This window comes from Gordionus sp. m RMFG-2023, chromosome 2, assembly GCF_954871325.1.
Source record: "Gordionus sp. m RMFG-2023 chromosome 2, tfGorSpeb1-WG-v2, whole genome shotgun sequence".
Lineage (NCBI taxonomy): Eukaryota > Metazoa > Nematomorpha > Gordioida > Chordodea > Parachordodidae > Gordionus > Gordionus sp. m RMFG-2023.
This window is the reverse complement of record NC_088776.1, coordinates 19,929,484-19,950,698: the sequence shown is the minus strand read 5'-3', so window position 1 is coordinate 19,950,698 and position 21,215 is coordinate 19,929,484. Positions and strand designations below refer to the sequence as shown.

The following is a 21,215-nucleotide window of genomic DNA, read 5'->3' as shown; positions in this document are numbered from 1 at the left end:
ACAAGACTGCGCAGTACCATGAATGATTCTTTTCTCAATAATTTAACCATATTATCAATGGGAAAAATTTTATTTAAACAATTAAATACTGATGAAATTATAAATTCTTTCGCTTTCTCTTCCCCTAATTTATCTAAATTATTAATTTAAAATAATATTTATAAAGTTGTATTTTTTGCATGTTATTTATATTATATATTATAAATTGATGCAATAAAAATTATTTTTGAAATTTATGAGTGTCATAATTATCATTTTTTCGAAGGGGGGGGATACTTTTCAAGGGGGTACTTTTCATGGGGGTATTCTGCTTCATTCGCTCAAAAAGTGTAGGGGCCACTGATTGACTTGATTAAGAAGATGAGAATAGCGGAGAGCATTTTATCATAACTCAAGGAAATTAGGGCTAATGTTGATGAAGAATTTCATATTTTATTGTTGAGTCAAAAGCAGAGCTATACGTGTTTCTTGAGCAAGGCAAGCTCATCGTTAAAACATTAATATAGGATAAGTAGAAGAGTATATCTTAAATACAGATACATTTATAACCCAAATAAATGAATTTTTAATTCATCACGCAGCACTTACTAATCTGCAAATATTACTTCCACAAAAGCCTTCCCAACCTTTTTCAGATGGTGATAGAAAAAAAAATATTTGTTAGATTTTTATTAAGAAGATGTTAAAGTATCTTATAATGCCTTACTAGCTGAATAACTATGTTTATAAGATTAAAAATGGTTGATATAGTCCCAAAAAATGCTATGGATGCTCTGCATTATTTCAAACACATTTTAGAATAAATTCCCAATGTATTAAAAGGGTTTATAAACTCTTACCATTAGTAAACTAATGAGAGAACATTCTCTTTTTTAAGAAGAATAAAAGAGGCCTGCAGATATACCATTTGCAGGGCACGGCCCGGATTTTTTTTAAAGATTTTTTACGGCCCAGCCTGGTTTTTTTTTAAAATTATCAGGCCCGGTCCGGCTTTTTTTAAAAAATTTTTAGGCCCCTTTAAAAAAATTTCAAGCCCGGCTCGGCTTTTTTAAAAATAAAATTTTTAGGCCCGGCTTGGGTATTTTTTTAAAAAAATTTCGGGCCCGGCCAGGGTATATTTAAAAAAATTAAAATACTGTAAAAAACATACCAAGAAGTACATCTTAAAGTAGATTGAAAGGTTTGGATCTTTTGAATATTCATAGGCATTTGACGACAAGCAAGGATGAGATAATTGAAAAATTAGCTCAATCACAACGAAGATTGGATTTTACATTGTAAATATATAAAATATAAAATGCAATTATTCCTAAGAAACTTTTTGTGTAAAGGCTCAAAAAATTCAAATTTCTATTTTGGGTCATTTAAGTGATTCTTTAAATATAATTTTTTTATAATTCACATAAATTTAAAATTGTGTATTAGAAATAGTTATTAGTCCTAATAAATATATGCTTGATATTTTTAAAAAACAATATTTCTTAAAAAATTTTATTATCCCCCCCCCAGACCAAATTCCTGCGTAAGCGCCTGGACTTTGGTAATCCCTTTTTTATAATCAGCCGCCTCACTTACAGGGTTTCCTATTCAAAAAAAAAATCCCAATCTAAATAGGAAAGGTGTCGATCATAAAAGGAAAAGATGTCGATCATAAAAGGAAAAGATGTCGATCATAAAAGGAAAAGGTCCGATCAAAAAAGGAAAAATGTCAAACAAAAAAAGAAAAGGTTTAATCAAAAAGTAAAATTTATTGTCAATTTTCCTTAAATTTTTTTTTATTCCTTCCTATTTTATTTCTAACTTTTTGCGATTTCTTTAAGTTTTTTCTTATCTTATTTATTTTTTTTTCTCATTTTTAATAATTCATTTTTGTCTTTTTAAAAATAATTTATAAATTTTCTATTATTTTTCTTCATTTCTCTATTATTTTTTAACAATTTTTTCCTCTTTTTTCATCCTACATAATAATATTTTGACTTTTTATGATTTTTTCTCCTTATATTGTTATCTTTTAGACATTTCTAACTCTTTCAATCTCTTTAAGTTATTTTTAATCTTTATATTTCTTATCTTTTCTCAATTTTTTTATCTTCTTATTTTTTATCATTCTTTTTTGTAATTATTTTTAATTTTTATTTAATTTTTCTTTCTCATTGCCAGAAAATTTTTATTTTACCCAGATTGTCTAATAATGACTCAATGGAAAGTCACATATTCTTACTGAGCACGCCTAAATTTGATGATAAATGTCAAATAGAAAAGTTTTATAAATATTTTAGCACCTCTGTAAAATTGTGTACATATATTTTTTTATTTTTTTAAAAATTGTCAATAATAAATCCAAATTTTTTTTTATTAATCTATTGTACAAATTATGATTTAGAAAATTTAGTTTTAAATCTCCATATTTTCTAATTTTTCGGACATTGCTTCAAAATGTTGCTTTGCCATTTGTATACATTCCTTCCTAGTGGTTTCATTTAAAGGCGTGCTTCCTGTAAAAAAAATGGGTTTAATAATTTACATAACATAAATTTTCAAAAACTTTTTTTTGAAAACACAATCTATTCTATATACGACATTTTAAATAAACTGTTTGCCAACTAACCTTTCCCAGTTTTCCGAAAGTAAGGTAACTAAGGGATCAAATATGATTGTTTTTTTTAAAAGAATGAATTATACACATGGCATTAACTGTAAAAAATAAACTAAAACGATTTTTCGTCAAAACTATTAAACTTTCTCCATTTTAAGTTATTACGTGACTCGGTCTACAGGGGTTAAGAGTTCAAGAAACCTTAAAAAATGGATTTAGGCCTTTTCCTAATTATATAATTATATAAAGATGCAAAAAGCGCGATTTTTTTTACAGAATTACATTTCTTTCATTAATAGGTCAAAAATTACTAATTTTAGAAAAATATACACTATAATCAATTGTTTTATTTCAAAGCAAATTTATCTTGTATATTTGAAATTTCATTTTATTCCGGAAAATGGTTCAGAACCCCGCACCGAACCTATTTTTCAAGTCCGACCGATTGAATTCAATAATTTTCCTCAAGGATCCAAGTCCGATTTTGTTTTATTAGACTGTTAAAAAAATAAGACCTTTCAACTAAGACAGGAAAATTCTAAGACACTGAAAAGGCAATATAAAAATTTGGTAATATTCTTTAAAACGATCATAAAACTATTGGAAAAATAAAATAATTTAAAGTCCGAATTCGATCCGACTCGGGATTGGTTCGTGCAGAGCTCCAATATTAAAATTAATCCATATTTAAATCTAACAGGTAATATTTCTTATGTTGAAAGTAAGAGTGTATATAAAGAAAATTAAGATGGATAATTATTAATTGCTACCCTGAATGGTAATAAAAAATCAAAGACCTGCAGGCCCGGTTCTAAGCTCGGGTACACGGGGGTCGTGTTTTAATTTTTTTAAATATACTAGGACTGGGCCCAAAATTTTTTTAAAAAAATATCCGGACCGGGCTGGGCCGTATATTATAATTCCAACTATTTTAAATCGCAAAAAGAAATAAAATATATTTTAAAAAATCCAGGTCGGGCCTGAAAACTTTTTAAAAAAAAAATCCGGTCGGTTCTAAAAATATAAAACCAGGGCCGAGCCGATAAGAATCCGAACCAAGCCGGGGCGAATAATTTTTTTAAAAAAAATTTGAGCCGGGAAGTGCAAATGGCACCTATATAGGTATCTAAAAAAAATACGGCAGGAAAAACCCCATTAATTTTTTTTTACTGTGCAATAAAACAACTAAATTCCGAAAATAAATTAACTGGAAATAAAATTACCATGAAATTGAAAAAACTGGCTAATCAGTAAGATCAATCTATTATTAATTTTATTGACTCTTGATCCGAACTAAGGTCTGATTTGGAGTATAGCTTAAACAATATTTATTAAGTTTTGCTTAATTTTACCGAAAAAGGGATAAAACCTGGCAGGTAACTGAGTTGTTTTCTTTCCTTTCCTGTCATTCATTTTTTGCGCCTATTTCTCAAATTTTTAATTTTCTTTAGACCTGTCGTATTTTAAATATACCTTCTTAGGTCCCCAAGACACAATTTTTCAATATTTTAGGGGAAAAAATGTACAAATCAATGGGGATCATGGATCTTCACTTAAAATTATATGAGCAGCCCAAATCGCGATGTTCCAAGTCAACTTTTATAAATATCTTTTTTAAGGATATTGCATGATATTTTGTGTTTTTAAGTTTTGAAGAAAGTTGCCTTTATTATAAAAAAGATTTTTATATATATAAACGAGTTGTGTTTAATTTATAATGTTATTTTTATATAATTAGTATTTTAAAATATCAATTTTTTCTTTCTTTTTCCTATATTATATTATAGCAACGTTTTGGTTTTTTATTGATAATAATATAGATGGTAGTAATATTTAGGAAGTTTGCGACTAAAATCAATAACTAGTTTTATGCTCAAAATGTTGAAAGCATTTTGTTAAATAAAAATTAAAAGTGCGTGGGCTTTTTACATCGTAGGAAATTTTTCCTTGGGGGTTTTCCCCGAAACTCATCTTGATATATTACTCTTTTTTTTAAATAACCTGTTTTATAAAACCATATTACGTTCTGTGAATCTGAAAGTATGATAGAAATTTTCCCAGTGGCTAATTGCTCTTCTTGCGATGTAGGGTCGACAATTATTTGCCTTTTTTTAAAAAAAAAATTGTTATATTATTATATTACTAAAAGATAGCCCGTCAAAAATGACGGGGAATGAGAATTTTCTTCTTACTTTTATGATAATTGTTACCTCTTATTTGAAAATAATATCCAATTATTATTCTTTTAATCCCCCCCCCCCTTCATGTCAGATTTAATCATTAAAACTAAGTGTAAATACTATGGTTTGTAAAATTAAATTTAAAGCTTTTACTTGATAATAGCAATATTATTTGATAAATATTACTGATCATTTATACCTAATATTTAATATTAAAAAATTCCCAGGCAAAGTACAAAGCCATAATAATTTTGAAAAATTCTTCCAAGCCCAGTGAATATAATAATTTTGGTAGTTGAGAAATGAAATAAAATATTTAAATAATCATAATGTTAAAAATACAATCAAAATCAGATTTTCATGGGCCTAGGTTTTTTGATCAGGCCGAGCCCAGGCCTGCATAAAATTTTTTTTAGGCCAATGTCTGACTCATAGTTAATAATGAAAAAATTCTCAAGAATTCTAGCTCATAATATTTTTGAAAAATTTTCCCCAAGCCCAGCCTAATATATTTTATAAAAATATTTTTCAAACCCAGCCCAACCTATAAAAATTTTATAAAAAAAATTTTCCCAAGCCTGGCCAACCCATAGTAATTTTCAAAATTTTTTCCCAACCCAGGAGATAGGTAAATCTCTAAAAACCATATCTATTTTTTATTCTATTTTAACCCAGCTCACCCCTACTTTAGACAAAGGTCAACCCATTAAGACTGAAAATGAATACTATTTTTATAAAAATATATTTAAATTAGCTTTTACCTGAGGGCCATATAAATATTCTGTGTTAAATATTACACCTATGCTAATATTAAAAAAAATTCACAAGCCAGGTCCACGTACTTGGGAAAATTTTCTCAAAAAGATCATAATAATTTTGATAGTTGAGAACTGAAATAAAATATATAAAAAGTCACAATGCATTTAAAAATACAATCAGAATATGAAAGTTGCATGGGCCTTAATATTTCATCAGGCCTGGCCATGTTTCCAAAAGAAATTTTCAGGCCAATTTCTAACCCATATTTAAAATTAAAAAATTTTCAGGAATCTAAGACTATATTAATTTTAAAAAATGCTTCCCAAGCTACTTCCAAGTCCATATTAATTGTGAAAAATATTTCCCAAACCCAGGAAAACCCAGAATAATTTATTTTTTTCTTGGATCCAGAAAAATAGGTGTGATGTAGGAGATTATAAGAATCAAATCTGTCTAATATGTATATATTTTTTTTGCCATTTATATTATTGGGAAAATTTTTCAAAATTAAGATCAAATGAAGGGGAAATATCTGATTTACCTATCATTCTACTGGTTAGCTCCTGCCTGGTATTTATATGAAAATCATGAATACATATTAAAGTACCATGCTAAAAATATGTTCATTCTAATTTAAATTTTAAACAAACCACCACCCTTCCAAATGATTTATTACTTAGTTACAAAATATAAATTTAAATTTAAGATATTGTTATTAAATTACAATAGAAAAAATAAAAAGATATTCTAAGTTAACAAATAATAGGAGGTTAACTTTAATCATAGTCAAATTATATATAAGTTAAACAAAAAAGTTATACATTTAATCAAAAATGTTATAATAAGTTATGAAAAATATACATTCTACAATTAAATTATGAAGTTATGAGAAAATAAACAAAACTATGGAATGGATGTAGAAAGGCCAATTTCAGAAAAGATAAGAGAGATGCTACCTAATTAAGAGATATAAAGTTGTATAAAATTCAATGTGGAATGGATCCTTCTTAAGGGTTTTAACATAAAACTCTCACCTGCAAGAATAAATTTTTAGATTATAAAATACAAATGAATAAAAATTTATTTTAAAAGACTTTTTAATTGTACACATAAATTAAAATTATAAATATATACTTTATTAACATATTTTATAAAAATAATGGAAAATTTTAGAATAACCCTAAATAAATATAAACTTTTAAATAACACCTCATAAGAGAGGAAAATTTCTGATTCATCCCTCATCAAATAAAAGAGAAAATTCTGATTCCCCATATAATGGTTTAAATTTTAAATTATACATAAATTCAAGAAATAAAAAAGTATTTGAATAAATCTCGTACTCTTTGAATCGTATCTATTTGATTAATTTTGTCAGATTAAAAAAAAAAATATTTTACCAGATTAAGAAAAAAAACATTTGTCGGGATTCGAACCCAAGTCCAATAATCCAGCGAAGTTCTTGCCCGATTGGGCCACTGGCACTTTTCAAAATTAACGATTTTTGGAATATATATTATAAAGTGGGACATGAAAAGTGGGACATGAGAGCGTAAGCTATTTTTGTGACATTTTATATATTATAGATTATAAATAAAAATTGCCGTGTAAGAAGCTTTAATATAATATGAGTTGGTTAGATCCTCATAGTAATAAAATTAATTAAAATGAGGTTTCTATCACATCACAAGGTTGATTTTTGAAACTATTATCTATATCTATATAACGCGGGGATCGTTTATTGTCATTTCAGAATTCTAAAATAACGATTGTTAACAAATGCGATTTAAAAACCAAGAAGGACAATAGAGTAATAACTAATGTCTTGTATCCAGAATCAAAATCAGTGGAAAAAAATTTAGACTTCGTTTTTTTTTTAAAAAAATTATGAACTGCGTTCCTTTTATTTTTAACGAACTTTGAATGTAAACGCGTTCCTTTTTTGATGAACGCGTTTGTGTTTTACGTTGGTTTTCAATTTTAAAAAAACTTTCTTATTTTTATTCATTTGAAAATAAAAAATATTGATCCTAATTTTTTAATAATCTGTTTCCTTTATCACATTTGAATTTTTTAACGGGCCACTATTTCTGTCCTATAATAGTATAGTCAAGGTTGGGTTGTAACTAGTGTTGTTAAACGGCTCATTTTGAGCCGATTTTTAAAAACAGCTAACTAAATATTTTTATAGGAAAAATATTAAGCAAGCCTTAAGATTTTGCTCATAAGTGGGGAAAAGGTTTGAACATCTACTAACAAAATCTCGAGGCTTGGACAAGATTTTTCTGGCTAAAATATTGAGTTAGCCGTTTTTAAAAATCGGCTCAAATCGCGATTAACAAAACTAGTTGTAACGCGAATACTTGTATTTAATATACTAAATATAAATAGCTTTATGTATTTGTATTTCTTATTTGAATATTAACAAAATTTTAAATACTAAAATTAAAAGGTATTTTATATTTATTACGATATCAAACGAATACTAATACTTTTTAAACCGTGTTGTAAGGCAAAGCCTAAACTTATTTCCAGTTAATCTTCTAGCTTTATCATCCTTCTTTTATTTCTCTCTTTAGCTTTATCATCCTTCTTTTATTTCTCTCTTTAGCTTTATCATCCTTCTTTTATTTCTCTCTTTAGCTTTCACCTTTTCTGGTGGTAAGCTCCTTCAACATCTCTCTCCACTTTATGTTATTCATACAATCTCTTTTATCTAATTTATACTTCTTTATATTGGCTCTAACTTTATGGCCCCATTGAAGTTTTGGCCTTCCTCTTTTACGTTTGCCCATCACTTTCAAACTCTCAACCTTATTTCTTATGTAGTTCATAGGCCTTCTCATTGTATGCCCATACCACCTAAGTCTGTTTACCATTAACTTAGTCTTAATGGGCACTACCTTTAAACTACATAGTATTCTTGTACTGCGCACTTTATCCTTTCTTGTTACCCCAGCAATCATCCTCAGCACTCTCATCTCCATAGTTTGTAGACTTATCTCGTCTGATTCTTTGGTTGGCTATGTTTCCGAACTATATAGAATAGTTGGTTGTGCTATGGAAGTGTAAATTTTTTCCTTTAATTTGTGTGGTTGTCAAATAGCACTCCAGATAAAGATCTCCACTTAAACCACCCTTGATTAATTTTACTCTTTATCTCTTTTTCTATTGTGCCGTTTGATTGTATAGTCCCAAATATTTGCAGCTTTCAATTGCCGATATCTGCCATTCATTTATATTAATACTTTCTGTTTCATCTCCTCCTATCACCATATACTCCGTCTTTTCTCTATTTACTTTTAGTCCGTGCTTTTCTAGGATATTTATCCAACTCACTAATCTTTCTTTCATTTCATCCTTGGAATCGGCAAGTATCAAAATATCATCTAAAAATATCATATTTCACGGGACTGTTTGAGGTATAGACTGTGCTAATACATCTATTACTGTAATGAAGAGAAGTAGGCTGAGAGCCGACCCTTGATGAACTCCTTCGGCTATTGTGAAGCCTGCTGAAGTACCTGTTGTGCTACGGACCATTGTTGTATGGCCCATATACATATCCTGTATTATTCTTATATATTTTTCGGGAACCTTTTTGTGGCGTAGCGCCCACCAGATAAGTTTTCTTGGGATTCTATCGAAGGCCTTTTCTAGATCGAGAAAGACCATGTATAGCTTTCTGTTCTTTTCCCTGTATTTTTCACTCATTTGCCTAATTGCGTGGATAGCATCAGTTGATGATCTTCCAGACATAAAGCCAAACTGAGTCTCTCCTATTTCGATTATGTCTCTTAATCTTTTTTCTATTATTTTTTCGTATAGTTTTAGACAGTGTGACATTAGTTTTATGCCCCTGTAATTTTGACAATTGTGTGGATCCCCTTTATTTTTGAAGATAGGAACTAGATAGCTCTGCCTCCATTTTTGGGGAACCTCTTCATTTCCAAGTATTTTATTGCACAGTAGTGAGGAGATGTATTCCATCATCTCCTAGTGCTTTAAGGCTTTCTATTGGAATATCGTCTGGACCCCTAACTTTGTTGTTTTTCATATGCTTGAGGCATGTGATTATTTCTTTGTTATAGGTTGTACAAGGTTTTAACATGGGGAGTTGTTCGTCTAGATGTGATATGTGGGAATTAAAGTTGAGAAGCTCCTGAAAATATTCTTTCCATTTATTCATTATTTCTTTTTCCTTTATTATCAATTTTCCATCTTTATTCTTGATTACTTTCGGAGCTCCGTTTATATCGCTAGAATTCTTTTCTCGCTGTTTGGATAATCTGTATATTTTATTTTGCCCTTCTTTGGTATGTAGTTCTTCATACATGTCATTGTATGCCATAGATTTGGCCCTAGCCACCGCCTTTGTAGCTAATCTCTTGGATTTTTTGTATCTTGTCTTGTCATCTGGGTTTTTGAATTTGTACCATATTTTATAAAGAGCTTTTTTCTCCTGTATAGTGGTTTGTACCTCTTCATTACACCACCATAGTTCTTTGTATGATTTGTTGCCTCCCCTTGTCAAGCCTAATGTCGATTTGGCAGTGTCTATTAAACTGGATGAAAGGTCTGTCCACATTTTTTCACTGACTTGTGAGGAATCTATTGTTTCAATGTTTGCATTGATTGCAAAGGCATCTGTCATTGTTTTTAATTTGCCCCATTTGATGCATTGTTCCAGTTTTATCTTGTTTTGAGTGGATTTATTTGAGATGTGTAAATCCATGACTAGTAGCTTGTGTTGCGCGGCGATATCTTCTCCTGGGATGACTTTGCAGTCTATTACATCTTTTAATCTTCTGCGAGAGATTAGCATGTAATCTATCTGTGTTTTCCTTGTACCACTTTCATATGTTATTAGATGACTGTCTTTTTTCCTATAGTAGGTGTTAGTTAAGGCAAGGTCGAAGGCTTGCATAAATTTCAGTACATGCTCTTATTCATCATTTTTTTCTCCATATCCAAAACCACCATGATGCCTTTTGTAGCTATCTCTTGCTTTCCCCACATGCGCATTTAAGTCACCATCAATTATGACTAGGTCATCCTTAGGGATTTCCATTACAGCTTCCTCAAGGATAGCTCTAAAGTCATCTTTCTCTTCTTCCTTGCAACCCGTTTGAGGAGCATATACTAAAAGGATGTGTAGTATTGATTCAATGCAGAGTTTTATCTTCATTAGTCTATCAGAGATCCTGTTGACTTCTACTACTGAGGAGGTTAGATCTTGACTGAGGATGATGCCGACACCGTTCTTATTGCTAACAATTCCATTGTAGTACGATTTATACCCATCTCCAATCATAAAAGTTTTCTGTCCCTTCCATTTCGTCTCTTGTATGCACGCTATATCAACTTTTCTCTTGTTCAACATTGATGCCAATTCTCTCGTCTTACCTTTAAGCATCCCAATATTCAACCTTGCTAATCTTGTCTTCTTTGCTTTGACCTTTATTTTAATTTTCACAGGATGGAGGTCTACACCCTGCGCGTTGCTTGGAGGGAACTCCCTAGCTTTCATACTCATATTTCCATTTGTTTCCTTCATTTTTGTTTATTGGACAGGTATCCTTAGCACCCGGCTGTCCAGGCCTGTCGGTGACCGTGGTGTCATCTCTAAGCTCCGAAATTCATCTTACCATATGTCTTTACACATCAGTCATCGAAGAAAAACTTGAAAGTATTTATGCTCCTTACCAGGATTGAACCTGCGTCCTTCTGTTTCTAAGCATATACCTAACCCATTAGGCCACCCCGGCTATTAGCTTTATCGTCCTTATATCCAGATTAATAAAAACTATATAATCTCAAGCTTCATACCCACCCCCCACCGACTATTGAATGGCGCAACAAACAGACGGGAAGCCAACACACCCCCAAACACTCCTTTCCCATCAATCAATACCCACAAATTCCTTTTCACACCCTTAATATTCAACCTCTAATCAACTTTATCAGTCAATCCATTGAGAAACTATATACAATTTCTTCAATTAGAAGACAGATTTGGTGGTCAAGAATTGCTAGAAGTCCTCTCTAGTCGTAACTTTGGTTGGTAATCTCTTATCGATGAATTATTGAGTCGCCATCGGTTTACGCCTTGGTGTGACATCGTACAGTCTCACAATTTACTCCAGTAGATTCGAAAGGCAGACTGCCTGAATTGTTTATATAGTCATGTCATCAATACTTGACAGTCGCTCACTTATCTAACCACCTAGAGCCCACCAACCTAACCCCCTCATACGGATTAAGACCTGATGGAATGACTACAATTCATTAGACTCTCATAAATTGTTAATATAAGATTTTTCATTATTTCTCCTAACACAAACATATATTAACCCAAGTCAAATCAAAAAAAAGATTAAAAATACAAAGATCTCAACAATTTTATATTTATTCAAATACATATCTCCACAAACGGCAACTTTCCCCTTAAACTTAAAAATTTTTAAAAACCATAGGCCTCAAAATCAGACATTTTCACTAACTAGGCTAGGGAATTCCTTTTTATCCGACAAAATATTTAACTTGAAATATCGACATAACTACAGTTTCATTTTGGGAGCTCAAATAGTCGATATTTTTAATTAATTATAATATATTCTTTTAAATATATTTTTATTTTAATTTTTAAAACTTTTTCAATAATTTTATATTAATAAAGATTTATTATAATAAAATATATAATAATAATACGGAAAAAAAATTCAACAATAAAAATTTAATAAATAAAAAAAAATGAAGAACTTTAGTGGTTGATCTATTTATAAAATTTTAAAAAATATAATATATAATAAAGTAAAAAATATTTTTCCCATATTTTATTAACAAAAAAATTGCCTTTTTCTGTGAGTGTCTATATTCATTAATTTAATGAATGATTAAAATGCGACTATATATAATAAATCTAGTTTTAAAAAAATGATTATTACACTTTATCTTCAGAAAATATAAGCAAAAAATTAAAAGGTTATTTTTAAAAATTTCTAGACCTCTTATTCCAGAATAAAATTTGAAATCCTGATAACAAAAATTGTAAAATCGATTTTTATGAAACTTTAGATAAACATTATTATTACCATTCTAAATGTGTATGAAAAAAAATATGGAGCCGATATGACTTCATAAACAAAATCGATAAAAACCAGTAAAAAGTGTAAAATATATTTTTACGCTTATAGATCACGTTTAATTTTTGTGAGTCTAAAATTCCTATTTTATTTCAATATAATAACTTCTCTAATTTCTATTAAACAGGAGAAGTATTTTTATAATATACTATATTTTATTATGAATTTATTATTTATATTTTAATTATATTTTTATATAATATCATATTAACCTATGTAATATAAATATGGGTATTAATTAATTATTCATTCCTTGTTTTATAATATAAAACTTATTACATATGAATTAGAATACAGATATATCTAAATAATCAATTAATGCTTACTTATGTCGCATGCAAACTTTCCTGATAGGAAGATGTGTTTAAATAGTCGACGTTGATGGTGAAACTGTAATTAAAATTTGCACCCTAGAGAGGTAAAGAGTGTTATCTATTCCTGGAAATGTAAAAGACTCTTTCATTCTTTTCCATGATCAAAGTCAACCACCAATTTGAATCATATATGCAAGTCACATTAGCTTGGTATATTTTCAAATGTAATATTTCCGCCTCTGTACCCCAAATTTTCTAATATAGTTTCTGCATGCATCTTTTATGTTCTTGGGATTTGTCTTTCCTTCAAAAATGGCTATTTTAGGATAATTTCCTCTGCATTATACTCACTTTGTGTCATGAATTCAAACTTGATGCCCTTTATATTATGTTTTGCATATTCGTACAACTCCATTGGGTATGTTATTTGATCAGTATACAACCTCTGTAAACTGGCTCTCATGATAGCTCACTGTGTCTCCAACATTATTACATAATTTTTCCATGCACAGTGGCTGAAAAGTGACATTCTAATGGAATGCTAAAATCTTTCGCGTGATGACATATATTTGAAAAGTTTTTTCGATTTTTGACTGAGCTACCGACCTGTCAGAAAAATTAAAAAAAAATTGGGTATTTTTAATGAAATTTACAAGACAAGTTTGAAAAAAGTACAATTCAACATATCATAACAAACAATAGTGTGATATCTATATTATATATATAACAAACGGATGAATTGTTGCCACAGTGTTGGTCTAGTAATAACTTTGTGCTGCATCCTGAATAACAAGGCTATAATTCACTGCAAAATTATACAATTAATAATTCATTGTCTGCCAATAGCTTAGTTTTTGCAAACTTTGATTGCCAGCTATTGAAAAACTTTCCATTCATATTGAATTTTCTTTTTTTAGCCATTGATGGTTAGGAATATTGACTAGATTACAGAACTTAGTGTTGAATTAGGAAAGAAGTAGAGAAGTTATTATATAAAATTAATCGTAAAAATACATTATTAAAAATAATTAGAAAAATTAAATGCCATCTAGAGTATAAAATTTATTTTTATTTTTTACTGGTTTTTATCGATTTTGACAAGTCGATCGGCTCCATTGTTTTATAAACTCATATAGAATGGTGATAGTAATGTTTATCTTAAGTTTTATATAAATCTATGTTACTCAATTTTCGTTATCAGGATTTGAATTTTTATTCTGAGAATAAGAGGTCTAGAAATTTTTTAAAATAATTTTTATTTTTTTACTTATATTTACTAAAGATAAAAAGTATATTCTTTATGTTATATTTATGTGTTTTATTTCATTTTTATAATTACGCGGTAATTTGAATATTTGAACCAGAATTATGTTGTAAAATTATTTTTGTTTTGAATATTGTTAATCGAGTTTTCGACGGTTGTAATTTAATATTTAGACATATTTGAATATTTAAGTTTTTGAAATATATTATTATATGATGAACTTTAATTTACTTTCAATTTTTTTTTGCACATTAAAAATTTATATATATACACAAAAAAATTTAAATAAAGTAGTGTTTTTTGATTTAGTAAATTTTTAGTGTAAATTGTTGAAATCTCGTTGATAAAATCTTTTTGGTAAGTCGTAAGAATTATTATTTAATTAACTAATTATATAAGCTTTTTCTTATAATTTATACAAATTAATTAAAAGTTTCATTTTTATTTTTAGATATAATAAGCTTGGTAATTTGTCTTGGAGCTTTTAGTTAGTCTCCCTTAAATCCTTCGATAAAACTGTTACAATTCTGTTGTAGTTGTGAATTTAGAATACAAATAAATAGCATAAATAAATTAACTACTAATACTTTATTAATTAATATAAATTGTATTTAAATAAATCAAAAATAAAACAGCAAAATAAAATCATATAAGAAAAATTAAAATTAAAAGATCAAAAATTATGTTCGCAAATTCATAATATCTTTTACAAGTAAAATATCCTCGATTATATATACTTTTCTATACTATTCATTTACATAGTCTGTACTCAAATAATATAATAATTCGTTTCGTTTTTCTGTTTAAAGGTCGATTTGAATATTACTTCCTTTTTCTCGATTTTATTTCTTACATATCACAACACACTGTTACAATTCCTTATAATTGTTATATATTTATCGAAGGATTTAAGGGAGACTAATTAAAAGCTCCAAGGCAAATTACTGAGCTTATTATATCTAAAAATAAAAATGCAACTTTTAATAATTTGTATAAATTATAAGAAAAAGACTAATATAATTAATTAATTTAATAATAATTTTTACGACTTTATTCACGAGAGATTTCAACAATTTACACCAAAAAGATTTTATTCACGAGATTTCAACAATTTACACTAAAAATTTACTAAATCAAAAAACACTACTTTATTTAAAATTTTTTGTGTATTTATATAAATTTTTACTATGCAAAAAAAAATTGAAAGTAAATTAAAGTTCATCATATGACAATATATTCCTAAAACTAAATATTCAAATCTATCTAAATATTAAATTACAAACGTCGAAAACTCGATTAACAATATTCAAAACGAAAATACATATAACAACATAATTCTGGTTCAAATATTCAAATTAACGCGTAATTATAAAAAATGAAATAAACACATAAATATAACATCTCCTCCCTTGAAAACTAACTTTCTACAGCGTTTTTTGTCTTCTCCCCATTTTCTCGCACTGGTAAAGCTGCGTTATTATCCGACGTTTCCACTGCGATGGGAAATCATAACTTGTGCATCCCTCCACAAGATCAACATTCTAAACGGCTTTTCTTTACCAAAAATTGTTCAGTTTTACGTTCATATCATTGTCTCCTAGGCACCTCCTGCAGTAATTCTGGATAGATTGTCAACAGGTTTCAGGTTTAACAACAAAAATAGCTTTGACGAAAATAAAAGATTTTGCAGGTAAATATGGATTAATGGAAACTTTGGTATCGGATGGAGGCCCAGCGTTTAAAGGTAGAGTTTTTGACCAATTTTGTGATAGGTAGAATATTAAGCATTTATTGTCTCCACTACATTACCCGTGAAGTAATGGGCAAGCCGAGAGAATGGTAGCTATTGTTAAAAGTTGGCTAAAGAAAGAAAAATATGGAGAAGGAAAATGGTGGTTATTATTATTAGATTACAACAACTCTAAAATAGCCAAAGGAAAGTCACCCGCTTAGATATTTTTAGGTAGGAAAACAAGAACTGAATTAGAATTTTTAAAGGAAAAATTAGAGAAGCAAGAAAGCCCATATAATAATAAATTTAAAATTGGAAGCTTAGTGTGGATACTGATGATTGATGGTCCAATAAAATGGGGAAAGGGTGTAGTAAAAAAAATGTAGGAATAAATAGAGTAGAGGTAGAAATTGAAGGACAAAGGGGAACCTGTACTAGACACCTTAAACAAGTAAGACTTAGAAGCTTAGGGCAATAAAGGGATATTAGATATAATTATATTAGAATTATTAGAAGAAATAAATTGATGATAGACCTATCGACCTAATTATGAGAATCATATTTTCTGATGAAATGAAATTGATGATAGGACATAATTATGAGAATCATAACTTATGAAGGAATAAATTGATGATAGACCTAATTATGAGAATCATAATTTCTGATGAAATGAGATAGATGATAGACATAATTATGAGAATCATAATTTATAAAGGAATAGTGATGATAGACCTAATTAGGAGAATCATAATTTTTGATGAAATAAAATTGATGATAGACCTAATTATGAGAATCATAATTTATAAAGGAATAAAACGGTTACGAGAATAATAATGTTGATGGAATACCATGGATTATAAAGGATCATTAGAAGAATGAAGAATATAGATATATTTATATAGTAATTTTTTTTAGATGGCTTCCTACTTCCGAATAGGAAATAAAATCATAAAAATTGAAATTAGAGAGGTGGATGGGTCGTTAGAATCAAACAAATGGATGGAAGCTGCAAGAACAGAAGCCCAACAAAATCACTGCAGGAGGTGCCCAGGAGACAACGATATGAACGTAGGACTGCACAATTTTGGGTAAAGAAAAGCCGTTTAGAATGTTGGTCTTGTGGAGGGATGCACAAGTTAAGATTTCCCATCGCATTGGAAACGTCGGATAATAACGCAGCTTTACCAGTGTGAGAAAATGGGGAGCAGACGAAAAACGCTGTAGAAAGTTAGTTTTCAAGGGGGAGGGGATGCTATATTTATGTGTTTTATTCCATTTTTATAATTACGCGGTAATTTGATATGTTGTAAAATAATTATTTTCGTTTTGAATATTGTTAATCGAGTTTTGACGATTGTAATTTAATATTTAGACATATTTGAATATTTAGGTTTTTGGAATATATTATTATATGATGAACTTTAATTTACTTTCAATTTTTTTTTACATATTAAAAATTTATATAAAAAACATAAAAATTTTTAAATAAAGTAGTTTTTTTTTTGATTTAGTAAATTTTTAGTGTAAATTGTTGAAATCTCGTGAATAAAATCTTTTTGGTGAAAATTGTTGAAATCTCTCGTGAATAAAGTCGTAAGAATTATTATTAAATTAATTAATTATATTAGTCTTTTTCTTATAATTTATACAAATTATTAAAAGTTTCATTTTTATTTTCAGATATAATAAGCTCGGTAATTTGCCTTGGAGCTTTTAGTTGTCTCCCTTAAATCCTTCGATAAATATGATACAATTATACGGAATTGTAACACTTTATTTTAATACTAGATTTATTATAAATAATTGCGTAATTTTTAATCAATCCTTAAATTAATGAATATAGCCACGAACAAAAAAAAGGCATCTTTTCATGTACAGTAAATATCTTCAAAAATATAACAGCTAGGAAGCTAAAATTTTGCCCAAGTATAGATTACCAGAATTTTAGTTTTGTATACGAATTTTCATCAAAATTGAAAGGGGTCGGCCAAACCATGATCGGTTTGGCATGACCCAAGGGCGATTTTAAAATATTGATTTGACCGGAAATGTATTAAATGTTTATAAATTTCAAGCAATCTTGGCTAGAACTTTTGAAGATTCTAAATTTATATCAATTTTTATATAAATTAAAAAATACACAAAATTGCTAAAATTTGTAGGGTAGGTATTATACGTATGCTAGAATACATTTATGGTCAAATCAGATTTTTAGCCTTTTAAAAATCTCCCTCAGTAAATGGTCATAAATTGAGATTTTGAATCCCCATGGAAACATAATTATTGATTTTTACAATAAATATAAAATAAAGTTTTTTATAAAAATTAAATTGATTTTATGATTTTATAAAATATTTTCATTCTATATATAATTTCCTATTAATGCTATGTGAATAAATCAAAATTATATTTTTTTTTAATGTTTAATTAAGTTATAATATTTGCAACAATAAATTGATTTTATTATATTTAGCAAGTCAAATTCAGCTAAATATTGCCCATATTTTATGAGATTAACTTTTAAGGAGTTCAAGTTATTTGATCAAATATTTCACAAATTAAATTTTATAAATTTCATTTAGTTTAAGCCTGTTTTTTTTAAACAGATATTTTAGCATGGCCATTAATATATGTGTATTAATTAAACTTAATTCATTAAAATAAAGGTTTCAAAAAAAAATAAAACAATTCTATCATTAATTAACTTGTCAAAGTATACAAATGTCACTGATATGGGTGCCGATTTAAGTATCAAATTTTGTGTAGGGCAATCATCTGGAATATTAAAATTAACATTTTTAGATATATCCTCTTTTTTATTGTCAGTATTAAAATTTTGATTATTGGCATTTTCTATAATCATGTTTTCATCTGTATTAACTATGTTTTCTTTTGTAGATACAGTTGTTTCATTGATAATGGGAATCTTTGCTATTACAAATTTAATTTTTTTTAATATAAATAAATATTATAAAGTATAATAGTTATAACTTAACAAAAAATATATCAACAAACTAATAAATATAATGTAAAAAGGGTAAGAAATATTAGTGTTGTTAGATGATATACGATTTATGCAATTTTAAATTAAGAGTTTAGCCAAAATAATATTATACAAGCTTCGAGATTTTGTTTATAGATGTCCAAACCATTTTGCCATCTATGAGATAAATCTCTAGACTTGTGTAATAATTTTTGGCAAAATATTTGGCTAGCCATTTTAAAAAATTGAGCCAATTAATAATAGTAAAAGATATAGGCAACAATATAATACTATTCTTAAGCGCGGCTACCAAGCTGAGCAACAAGGCATCTTGCAAATTTCCATCATCATTTATGCACATTATATCACAAATTATTTCCCAAATATATTTTTCTTTCATGGTTAAAAAGTCCTTATAATCAATTATATTAGAGCTTAAATGAATAAAACAAATATAATATATAAATAATCATTTATTCTCAATAAATACATTATTTTGGGGTTTACCTTTCAAAGGCCTCTATTACAAATTGTCTAAGATATAAAATGTAATCAGATAAAATCATATCATTTTTAAATTGTAAATGACAAATGGCAGGAATATGAACCCTAATATCTAATGAAGAAAATAAATCATTTTTTAATATAAACCATATTACTAAATATTTCTTCAATTTTAATTTCATATGGATTAATTTTATCAAATGGATTGAGCTTGGCTTGAACACCACACGTAACAATTGTATTGCCAATTTTAATCAAGGATGAACCATTTGCACAAGTAATTGAACCTACAAATTTATAATTATTATAAAATATAGGTAAATTTATTGATAAAAAAATATATTTCATGATAAATATAAAATACCTATAAAAGTTATAACTTATAAACTGTCTTTATTATTTGATAATATTATCAAAAAAAAGTAGATAAATTTTATCAATTTCAAAAAAATATCGCCTTTTAGTTATAAACAATGTTATTTACCTCCAGATAAATTTATATTTCTGTATTCATTATATTTTCTATAATCAGGTCTTAAATTTGCTTCCTTTAAATAATTATTACGAAAATATAATATATATATATATATATATTAAATAAAAACTTACTAAACATTTTTCATAAAATTCCTTTGGTAGAAAATTCCTAGGATTATATAAATTCAAAAATATAAAATTGATTTTTTTTTTACTTGAGCATATTTTATGAACGAATGGTTTGAATATTTTTAATTATTTTGTTCTTGTAGCGTTTAGGTGTTTGTGCGCAAATTATGTATTCGCAGAAAAATACGTGATATAAGAGTATGCTTTCTAGTGTTGTGGATGGTGAGGGGAAAATAATTCACCAAAAAAATTCCATCGAGAAATACACAAAAAATAAATCACAAGAAAATATTTACCTGGAAAAATCTCCCCGGTAAAAAAATTTCCCTGAAAATAGATCCCCTAATTTTCAAAATTTAAATTTATAATGCAAAGATAAATTCCCTGGGAAAAAATTCCCCTAATAGGTTTTTTTAATTATCATAAATAACACCGCCGACAGAAAAAAAGGAAAATATTTCTTAAAAATTATTATCTCAGTGAAGAAGTTAAGTGGCAATTTTTTCTAATTTTTTTAATTAATTGGTAAAATAAAAAGATATATTATAAATTTTGTTAATTTTTTGAAAACGTATTTAATTAATTAACTTTTTTCAGTGAAATTTTTTCCTAAGATTTTTTTCCGGGGAATTATTTTCCGATAAATTTCTTTCTGGGGAATTACTTTCTAGAAAATTTCATTTATGGTTTAATGGAGATTTTTTCCAGGGAGTATTTCTGGGGTATTATTTTCCTGGGAATTTTTTTTCAGGGTTGGGTGATTCCTTGTGGACAAATAAGCTTAAGCTAGGTATTTATTGTGCTTTCATCTAGCTCGTGGTAGCCACAAATGATGAAACGGGGGAGAGATCGATTACAGGATGGTCCGGAAATTTCTGGGGGAGGGGTGAATAGGGACCTGTTTCTTCTAAATCTGAGTTATCGGTTGCTAATCTAAATCTAAAGAAAAGCAAATTGAAAACTGACACCTTAAACATTTACTAAATAAATGGACTTTCACCTCTCCACTTTATTTATCGTAGGACGGTTTATATAGCATCAATATAACTCTATAAAAATGAATTTAAAATATATCTTATAATCTAAGTTATTTGAAAAGTGACGGTTTATACCACACCACCGTATAAGGGTA

At 27.9% G+C, this 21,215-nt stretch overlaps 1 protein-coding gene across 2 annotated transcripts; it reads right to left on the bottom strand.

Moving 5' to 3' along the window:
- Window positions 1-2,318: 2,318 nt before the first annotated feature.
- On the bottom strand, window positions 2,319-20,198 carry LOC135924773 (exosome complex component RRP43-like). Of its 2 annotated transcripts, none has more exons than XM_065459880.1 (9): window positions 20,170-20,198; window positions 20,087-20,123; window positions 19,962-20,025; window positions 19,633-19,764; window positions 19,481-19,589; window positions 19,265-19,407; window positions 18,696-18,921; window positions 4,598-4,701; window positions 2,319-2,495 (listed from the first exon to the last, which is right to left on the bottom strand). In XM_065459880.1, the coding sequence occupies exons 1-9, from the start codon at window positions 20,175-20,177 to the stop codon at window positions 2,395-2,397; spliced, it is 924 nt and encodes a 307-aa protein (XP_065315952.1). In that variant the 5' UTR covers window positions 20,178-20,198; the 3' UTR covers window positions 2,319-2,394. The 2 variants fall into 2 exon arrangements, with proteins under 2 accessions (XP_065315952.1, XP_065315953.1); XM_065459881.1 differs by having other exon boundaries at window positions 2,333-2,495; window positions 4,620-4,701.
- Between the last annotated feature and the right edge of the window lie 1,017 nt (window positions 20,199-21,215).